Consider the following 9,909-nt stretch of genomic DNA (forward strand, 5'->3'; position numbering starts at 1 on the left):
AGATTTGATTGTTGTCATTCTTCCTCCTAGACAGTAGGTCCTTGACATTGGCTCAGCATGGAATATGTAGCAATAAATATCTGGCATATGGTATGCACTGAGCAAATACTTAGTGGAATAATGAGTGAATTATAGATGACCATTTTACCTCAGAATTATGAGGAGATAGGCTGGTGTCTTCTTTACAGAAGAAGAATACAGAAGGGCTTTCCTGTTCTTTCTGAAAGGATTGTGGGAGACCATTCTACTGTGCACGTCTCCAGAATTAGAAACCACCGAGGCAGACTTGAAGAAGCGCATTATAGCTCCTGCCAAAGACAAGGATCAAGGCTCAGCCTTTGCCGTGGCATCGCTTTCATTCTTGCTTACACACCAGGGAGGAAATGATTCACACTTGACAATCACACAATCAGGTGTATTTACTTTGCATGCCTACCTCCCCTAAGTCCCAGGCTCTTAGAATGTATACCGGTGGAGGCAGGAAGAATTTTTCTTCCCACTTCCCAAAACTCAAGGGAAGAGAATGGGACACAAAGGATCCGGCAGTTAAAACTGACACACGGGGTTGGGGCGCATGAGTGGCTTAGTGGGTTAAGCATCTGACTTCAGCTCAGGTCATGATCTTGCGGTTTGTGAGTTCAAGCCCCACATCAGGCTCTGTGCTGACATCTCAGAGCCTGGAGCCTGCTTCAGATTCTGTGTCCCCCTTTCTCTCTGCCCCTTCCCCCACTCACCCTCTGTCTCAAAAATAAATAATAAAAAAAAATTTTTTAATTAAAAAAAAAAAGTTTAAACTGACACAGAGGGCTGTGTGTTTGTGGCTCAGGGGAACAGGCCCAGCCTGAGTTCTACGGGCCCAGAACTCAAGGACCTACTGATATGAATGCGCCATGTTAATCATGGCAAAGTTCCACCCTTTATGGAGGCTTTAGGGTATAAAATGACTGCTTTGTTGCATAGGGTCCTAGAGTTGCAGAGGAAATCAATTCCATTTATATACTTTAAATAAATTTATAAGCAACAAAGGTCTAATACTGTAAATGACAAAATCTTTTCCCTTGCCAAGCATTTCAAACAGCAAACTCAACAATGGCAGTTAATGTATCATTCAAAAGACACTCACACATGGGTACCTGGGTGGTTCAGTCGGTTAAGTGTCTGACTCTTGATTTCAGCTCAGGTCATGATCTCACAGTTGTGAGATCGAACCTTGCATCAGACTCTGTGCTGACAGTGTGGAGCCTGCCTCAGATTCTTCCCCACTCCTCTGCTTGTATCTGCTCTTAAACAAACAAACAAACAAATAAATAAACTTAAAAAAAAGTCATGTAATATCAATTAACTCATTACACTTGACTATTCCACCTGTGAATCCAAATGTAATCATCACCTCAAAGCTGGCTGACCATAATCAAGTCTACAAAAATGCCCCATTGAAATAATGCACCCTGGGGGAAAAATACAGTCTCAAGCCAGGGACACACTGACTCTTTAAGAGGGATTTAAACCCTTACACCCCTGCCTTCTTCCCAGCAGTTCTATTCTCCCGTCTGGCCAGAGTTTCCTCCTGCAAAATTAAGGGCATTTCTATGGTCTCTCCCAGCTCTATCCACCTAAGGTTTTCCCATATTCAAGGCCTGCTGTAGCATACATGTGCACATGATCTGGTTTATTTTTAGCCCACAGGCCACTTAGGGATGAGGTAAGAATTCCAAGCGAGGTTCAAATTTGCAATAATACCAGTGGCCCAAGTACACAACTTCAGGCTGCCAAAACTTGGTTTAAAAATATCTTAGAGCTACTGAATCACACCAAACTATTTTACAACGAGAAAACTGCGATCCAGAGAAATCTCATTTCTCCTGATTTTCCTACTCATCTTTCAAGATTCAGTTCAGCCACACACCCATAAGACTCCCCTGACCGCTCCCTGCTGTCATCCACTTCAAATATTTACTGACTGTTAGGTGCCAGCCCCTACTGCGGGCACTTGAGATCCACCAGTATACAACTGAGACAAAAATCTTTCCCCTTGAATAGCTTACACTGTAGATGGAGACAGGCAGTAAACAATAAGTATAATAAATACAAATGGATACTATAAATCCTACAGTAGGTGGAAGGCTATAAATACTGTGGAGGTGGAGAATAGAGTGGGGAAAAGGAGATCGGGAGGGTCGGGGCGGTGGGGGGGGGGTTGGATTGTGATTTTTAAATAGTCACGTAGGCCTTGTTGAGAAGGTGGCAGTTGACAAGAACCTAAAAGGGGTGAGGAAGTTAGTTATGCAGGCATCTGGGAGAAGAGCGTGTCAGGCAGGGGGACTGCCCATGCGAATATTCTTGGGTAGGAGTATGCCGGGGCGAGCACAAGAAACAATGAGCACACGGGTGATGGGGAAGGGATGGGGAGGAACTGATCATGCAGAGAGCTCTGGGGACCACTGCCAGGGCTTTGGCCACTGCACGGTTTGAGCAGAAGAGGGAGATGATCCGACTTCTGATCTCCAAGTTTCACTCTGGCTGTTTCACTGAGAATAGAATGTGGTGGAAAGCAACAGAAGCACAGAAACCTGATGAGGGCTATTGCAGTAACTTAGGTAGGAGATGACGGCAGCTTGAAACAATTGGTAGCAGTGAAGGGAGACGTAGTGAGAAGTGGTTGAATTCTGCCCATATTTTGAAAATATGACCAACAGAACTGGTTGACAGATTGGATGGACTATAAAGTGAAAGAGTCTTTCTGAAGGTTTTCTTTTTTTAAGTCTCAGCTACATACTTACTAAATATTCCAGTTCATCATAACGTGTCTTAATTTTTTCCCCATCTTTCACCCTGCACTAAGCTGTCTGAGGGAAGTCGTGCTGTAGCCACTTCCACATTCCCAATGCCTCCTGCAGCATTCCATACATATTTGCCAAATAAATGAACATTAAGCATGGCAGATGTGAGTTCACATTGGACCCAATACTGTCTTTAACATCTCGCTGCCAAGATGTGTTCTGCCTCAGGTATGAAAGTCCACTTGCTGGTTATCAATGGAGACGTGAGGTCAGTCCGGCCCCAATCTAACGAGTTCAGGCTCCACGGGCTGGTCTCCCTTTCCTGACCGCATTAGTTTTCTATTGCTATGTAACAAATTGCCACAAACCTAGCGACTTAAAACAACACACATTTATAATATCAACTTTCCATGGGTTAGGAGCCCAGCCACATGGGTCCTCTGTTGGGTTCTCGAAAAGTCTACAATCAAGATGTCAGCCAGGGTGTGTTTACTTTGGGGGTGGAACCGGGGAAGATCCTGCTTCCAAGCTTATTCAGGTTGACAGGGCGGTTAATTTCCTTGGGCTGTACAACTGAAGGCTCCATCTTTTTGCCAGCTGGGGGCTGGGGGGATCCTGATGTTCCTAGAGGCCACCTGCAGTCCTTTGCTATATGAGCTTCTTCAACATGTTCACATTCATCATCAAGCTGGTAAGGAGAGTCATCGGTCTGTTAAAAAGAAGTGTTACACACCATAAAGGAATCCCAGGAGTGACATCCCAGCACCTTTGCTTTATTCTGTTAGGTAGAAGCAAGTCACAGGTCCCACACTTGAGAAGAAATTACACAAAGGCATTGGGGGTCACCTTAGGGTCTGTCCACCAGAATGACTTCTATCGTTAGAATTTTTTCACCATGCCAGCAATTCTGACCCACTACTAGCTCTGGCATAGCAGGGCCCTCTAGAACTCGCTGTCCAATACGCATGTGACTAGTGAGACAGAAGAAGTCAACTTTGAACTTCTTTAAAAATTTAATGAATTCAGGGGCCTCTGGGTGGTTCAGTCAGTTAAGCATCCGACTTCGGCTCAGGTCATGATCTCATAGTTTATGGGTTTGAGCTCCACTATGGGCTCTGTGCTAAAAGCTCAGAGCCTGGAGCCTGCTTCAGATTCTGTGTCTCTCTCTCTCTCTACCCTTCCCCAGCTTGTGCTCACTCTCTCTCAAAAATAAATAAACATTTTTTTTTAATTTTTAATTAAATTTATAAACTGATACTCAGTTATTGGAGAAATTTTTATGTGTCTTTGGAACAACCTGAGTATATATATCTTTTTCAACTAACTTTTATGAAATCTGGATACTGACCAAGTATTTCCCCTGAAACTTTAGCGTTCAAATTGAGATGCGCTGTTAATTACAACATCTACATCAAATTTCAAAGACTGAGTACAAAAAATATCTCATTAATAATTTTTATGTTGATTACAGGTTGAAATGATAACATCTTGTATATATTGGGCTAAACAAATCATATTATTAAAATAATTTTCATCTCTTTCTTTTTCTTTTTTTTTTTAATGCGTTACCAGTTAATTGAGAGTTACATATGCGGCTCGCATTCCCCCGCCTAGAGAAAATACAAAGAGGTGTTGGGCTTACAGTAAATTTGGAAAGACACACCATCAAAGTTAGCTAATAAGGCAAGACAATATCTGACTTATCTGACTAACGCCAAACAATAACTACTGTAGAGGGCCCGAGGAGGGAAGAAGGGGACACCCACAGGCCGGCCAAACTAGAGAAGGCGAGCCAGAAGTCGTGAGTTTTGAGCGAAGGCGCCGCAGGGCGCGCTGCGCACGCACCACCCTGCGCTCCGCCCGTTTGACCCCGCCGCCGCGCCGTAGGTCAGGCTGCACGCCGCCGGCTGCCATGGCGAACGTGTCCGAGCGGACGCTGCAGCTGTCTGTGCTGGTGGCCTTCGCGTCTGGAGTGCTCGTGGGCTGGCAGGCGAACCGGCTGCGGAGGCGCTACCTGGACTGGAGGAAGCGGAGGCTGCAGGACAAGCTGGCGGTGACTCAGAAGAAGCTGGACTTGGCCTGAGACCCCGCGCGCGCCCGCGCGCCCACTTCGCCTTGCGCTGGCGGGGCCTCCGGCGGGGCTCCGACACGTGACCTACGGTCTCCGTACACACTCTGCAGCGCCTTGCTCTTGATGGAGTCGGTGAGCGGTACTGACGGTACGGAGACTAAGCGGAGATGTCGGGGACGGGCGGATATCGTGGGGCAGGAGCGCCTGTGGATACCTTATAGGAGGTGACTCTCTCCCACAGACACCAGAGGGAGGAGGTTTTCTTTTCCCCAGAAAAACGTACACTGTGGTGTCGTGGTTCAGTTCACTGCGTGCCTTTAGTGGGCATGCCTTACCACGTGCGTTGCACCTTGACATTAAACTTCTGGAAAGTAAGATACTGGAAAGAAGGAAAGGAAAAAAGAAAACGGATCGTGGGGGTATGCCGGCCACCTCCTTTCCCCCATGTCATTCTTTTCGATAGTATCCTTGGTAGATCTTGGTATATCTTTGCATTCATGTTTTGTAATCTCCAGTCTGAATTCTTTGGTTCTTAGCAGCCTGGTAAAGTGGAAAGAGCACTGGCCTGGAAGTTAGGAGCCTTGCACCTAGTGGTAGCTTTTTCATCAGAGCTATGCAAATTTTCTTATCTGTAACATCAGATCTCATAGTTCATAGTTTAACTCCACAAGACAATTTTAAGTTAACGATTATATATTTCTAATTGTTTTTCTCTTCTGTTTCCAGCAGTTTGTCGAAGATGGATACAGAACACTGGACAGATCTAATTTCTCCTTGCACTTTATGAGTCAATTTTATTTTCAAAATAAAAAAAATTCTTAAACCTCTTTGAATCTTTTATCACAAGGAAAAGGAGTATCTTGCCTGGCAAGCAGTTCACTGCATCAAAAGATCGGGATTCTCAAAACTCATCTGTTAGTGTTTTGAGCAGATAATCTTTTTTAAGGAATATATGGCAATTCCTTGGTACAACTGCAAAGGAGAGTTGGCCCAGGGACCATTAGGAGTCCTTTTGCCCAACTTTGTGCAGTAAAGCAAGGGACTGTGTAAACATAACCGAGTTAAGGATGATGTAGGTAAGACTTTTGCACTTATGAGAGTGACAACATACTCCAATTTTTATTGGTAAACACTTCATTTATGTGTTACTATGTTATATACATTAAAGGAAAACCCCTCTTGACTAGAGCTTAGTGATAAATTCCAACTGTTATCTAAAAATCAAGAGTGACTAAGGCCTTGTCTATTTTTAATTTGCAAGAGGTGTTTTCTATAACACTGTCCTTGCTCATTCTTACAAAGATTAATTTTGTGTCTCAGCACATTAACATAAGAAAATTCAAACAAGTTTCCACACAAAGCTTTTATTTTTTATTTTTTTGTTCCATTTTACTGGAGCCATCATGCTTTATTACTTCCAACTCTTATTTTCCTTCTGTGAACACAAAGACTAAAATGTTGGTTCTTAGAGCTTATCCCATCTGGCCTGCAGTTTGCTTCTCAACCACATAGAAGATAGAGGCCATTAGGCTAGAATTCCCTCATTGTTCTTCCTCTCAATAGCTCTGTTGAAGGGTAGTGGTTTTCAAAAGGGCTGTACAATATAATCATCTAGAGAGCCTTAAAAATATCAGCATACCACAGATTTCCATTTATGTAGTTTGGGGTATGCCTGAGCGTTAGGATTTTTAAAGCTCGCCAAGTGATTGTGATGCCCAGCAGTGGTTCAAAACCACTGGTTTGGAGGCTTTATCTCATTGGCTTTTCCTTTCTCACAAGAGAAGATGCACACATCCCTTCCAAGGCTGACTCCTCTTTGGCCTCTGTTGAATTCTGCATCTCTCAGCCCCCTTCCTTGTTCTCTAGGACACAGTGTATTTCTAGCATCTGCAGTCTCTCCCTGCTTTCCAAATTCTTTTTACAAACCTGCACAGATCTTGACTTTGGAAAAAAAATCTTTGGTTGGCCCCATCATTTGCTAATTAGAAAAAATGGCCCACTATCACTTCCTAAATGCTTTGCCCATTAAACTCCTGGAGTCTTGAGGCGCCTGGGTGGTTCAGTCGGTTAAGCGTCCGACTTCAACTCAGGTCACGATCTCGTGGTCCATGAGTTTGAGCCCCGCGTCGGGCTCTGGGCTGATGGCTCAGAGCCTGGAGCCTGCTTCCGATTCTGTGTCTCCCTCTCTCTCTGCCCCTCCCCCGTTCATGCTCTGTCTCTCTCTCTCTCAAAAATAAATAAACGTTAAAAAAAAACTCCTGGAGTCTGCCCTCTGCATGCTCCAGAGCCATTGTTATTGAATGGCCATTTATGAATTTTTAATTTTCACCTCCAGAGTATTTGATAATGCCAGTTTCTCCCTGGAAATTATTCTTGCCATACTTCCCTAATAACATAAAATTACCCACGTTTCCAAACTTTTACTACTGCTTCCTTTTCCAAGTTCCTGAAATTTCAATCCTTGGGCCTCTGCTCTATCCTTTCCCTTTGATCACCAAGCCAATCCCCAGGCTTAATGGACACATCCAAGCAGAACCCTCTCTAAGGTATTTCTATCCTACCTGATCCTTTTATTTCCAGCTTCACCCTTTCAAGTGTCCAGTGGGTAAATTTCACTGGTAATCTTACTCGAGAACTCAAATCCCATGTGTACAGTTCACTTGGCAGGGAATTCTGCATGCCAGGTGGCACTTCCATGACAATCTTTGGTAGTTGGCACAGCTTCATGGTTCTAGTCCACCACCCTAGCTCATAAGCTCTTTGAGGCCAGTGCCTTAAACATCTTGTACCACAGGTCTAACCAGTGCTTTGCACCAAGGTGCTCATAAATATTTGACACTTTTATTTGAGGTGGATTGTCTTAAGATCCTGAAATAGGCAACTTACTCTGTCCTCTGGTGTAATCTCTCATTAGCAGGTCCCTAACTACTTAGTTCTGCTAACTGTACATAATGAGCCTCTCAAAAGCCATTGAATACGTTCTCAGTGTCTCCTGTAAGGTAGCAATACAAAGTTAACATTCATTTTAGCAAGAGTTGGAAGGAAATCATAATGAGTTTTACAAAATAGCTTGTTCTCAGGAGAAATAGTCATCATGCTTTGCTTTGCTTTTGGCAACCTTACTACCAACCTTTCTTGTTTTAGTTTACTTTGATTTTCATAATGGCAAGAGAGAAGCAAAGACTGTTAATGTGACTATGCTGAGCATCACAAATCAAAAGAAATGTAAATTAAGGAAAAAGAAGGCAGCTGAATACTCTCATCCCTTATAGCACACTAAATACTATTGAAATAGTATTTCTCGGGGCGCCTGGGTGGCGCAGTCGGTTAAGCGTCTGACTTCAGCCAGGTCACGATCTCGCGGTCCGGGAGTTCGAGCCCCGCGTCAGGCTCTGGGCTGATGGCTCAGAGCCTGGAGCCTGTTTCCGATTCTGTGTCTCCCTCTCTCTCTGCCCCTCCCCCGTTCATGCTCTGTCTCTCTCTGTCCCAAAAATAAATAAACGTTGAAAAAAAAAATAGTATTTCTCAACCTTGAAAGTGCACATGAAACACTGAGGTATTATTAAAACATAGGTTCTGATTCTGTAGGTCTGTGATGGGGCCCGAGAACATGCATTTTTTCTTTTTTGAGAATATGCATTTCTAACAAGCTCCTAGATGATGTTGATGATGCTGATCCAGGACTTAAAGGAATAAATGGTTATAACTTTGAATATAGTACAAAATGGATAAAATCAGTCATCTTTCCACTTGAGATGAACAAGAGTAATCAGCTTTTTTGCATCCTTCCTCTTCGCTCATACATATACACACATGTAGGGGGTTTATTTGTTTATTTTTACCAACATAGAATTATACCATATTCATGACTGTAACTTTTCCATTTAAAATATGGAAATCCTTATAGATCTGATCTACAATATTTTTTTCTAATTTATACATGCATATTTAAATAAGGATTTCATAAATGATGGATTTTGCTTACCTCTTACAATAGCACTCCTTTCTCATTTGTTGTTATAAACCTGTTTTTTTGTTTGTTTGTTTGTTTGTTTGTTTGTTTGTTTGTTTTCACACAGAACGCTTCAGGGGGCACCTGGGTGGCTCAGTTGGTTAAGCGTCTAACTTTGGCTCAGGTCATGATCTCACAGTTCTCGGGTTTGAGCCCTGCGTCTGGCTCTGTGCTGACAGCTCAGATCCTGGAGCCTGCTTCGGATTCTATGCCTCCCTCTCTCTGCCCCTCCCCTGCTTGTGCTTAGTCTCTCACTCTCTCTCTCAAAAATAAATAAACATTAAAAAAAATGTTTTTAAATATAGAACGCTTCAGGAATTTGCCTGTCATCCTTGCACAGAGGCCATACTAATCTCCTTACGGTTTCAGTTTTAGTATACGAGCTGCCCACGTGAGCACTGTTACAAATCTTTTTTTTTTAATTTTTTATTTTTTTTAATTTACATCCAAATTAGTTAGCATATAGTGCAACAATGATTTCAGGAGTAGATTCCTTAGTGCCCCTTACCCATTTAGCCCATCCCCCCTCCCACAACCCCTCCTGTAACCCTCTGTTTGTTCTCCATATTTATGAGTCTCTTCTGTGTTGTCCCCCTCCCTGTTTTTATATTATTTTTGTTTCCCTTCCCTTATGTTCATCTGTTTTGTCTCTTAAAGTCCTCATAGGAGTGAATCATATGGTTTTTTTCTCTGACTGACTCATTTCACTTAGCATGATACCCGCCAGTCCCATCCACGTAGTTGCAAATGGCAAGATTTCATTCTTTTTTTTTTTAATGTTTATTTATTTTTGAGAGAGACAGAGAATGCGAGTGGGTTAGGGGCAAAGAGAGAGGGAGACACAGAATCCGAAGCAGGCTCCAGGATCTGAGCTGTTAGCATAGAGCCCGACGTGGGGCTCGAACTCACCAGCCGTGAGATCATGACCTGAGCCAAAGTCGGATGCTCAACCGACTGAGCCAACCAGGCGCCCCGAGATGTCATTCTTTTTGATTGCTGAGTAATACTCCATTGTGGGTGTGTGTGTGTGTGTGTGTGTGTGTGTG

The 9,909-nt window shown here is 43.4% G+C and overlaps 1 protein-coding gene and 1 non-coding gene across 5 annotated transcripts; one reads left to right on the forward strand and one right to left on the reverse strand.

Moving 5' to 3' along the window:
• Positions 1 to 4,692: 4,692 nt before the first annotated feature.
• Positions 4,693 to 5,674, forward strand: MTLN (mitoregulin). 4 transcript variants are annotated; one of them, XM_047069314.1, is made up of 2 exons: positions 4,693 to 4,999; positions 5,578 to 5,674. In XM_047069314.1, exon 1 carries the CDS (start codon positions 4,693 to 4,695, stop codon positions 4,861 to 4,863), a length of 171 nt encoding a protein of 56 aa, XP_046925270.1. In that variant the 3' UTR covers positions 4,864 to 4,999; positions 5,578 to 5,674. The 4 variants fall into 4 exon arrangements, with proteins under 4 accessions (XP_046925270.1, XP_046925271.1, XP_046925272.1 ...); XM_047069315.1 differs by having other exon boundaries at positions 5,581 to 5,674; XM_047069316.1 differs by having other exon boundaries at positions 4,693 to 4,983.
• A 3,484-nt stretch (positions 5,675 to 9,158) lies between these two features.
• Positions 9,159 to 9,262, reverse strand: LOC124504452 (U6 spliceosomal RNA). Its single transcript, XR_006960429.1, has one exon. It is a non-coding gene; the product is annotated as a U6 spliceosomal RNA (small nuclear RNA).
• Positions 9,263 to 9,909: the final 647 nt, after the last annotated feature.

Source organism: Lynx rufus, unplaced genomic scaffold (assembly GCF_022079265.1).
Source record: "Lynx rufus isolate CCGP_SWC_20201006 ecotype Redwood Valley unplaced genomic scaffold, mLynRuf1.p SCAF_8, whole genome shotgun sequence".
Taxonomy (NCBI): Eukaryota; Metazoa; Chordata; class Mammalia; order Carnivora; family Felidae; genus Lynx; species Lynx rufus.

Excerpts from the sequence above, each read along its gene's own strand:
- MTLN (XM_047069314.1), top strand. The coding sequence starts at position 4,693 with ATGGCGAACGTGTCCGAGCGGACGCTGCAGCTGTCTGTGCTGGTGGCC.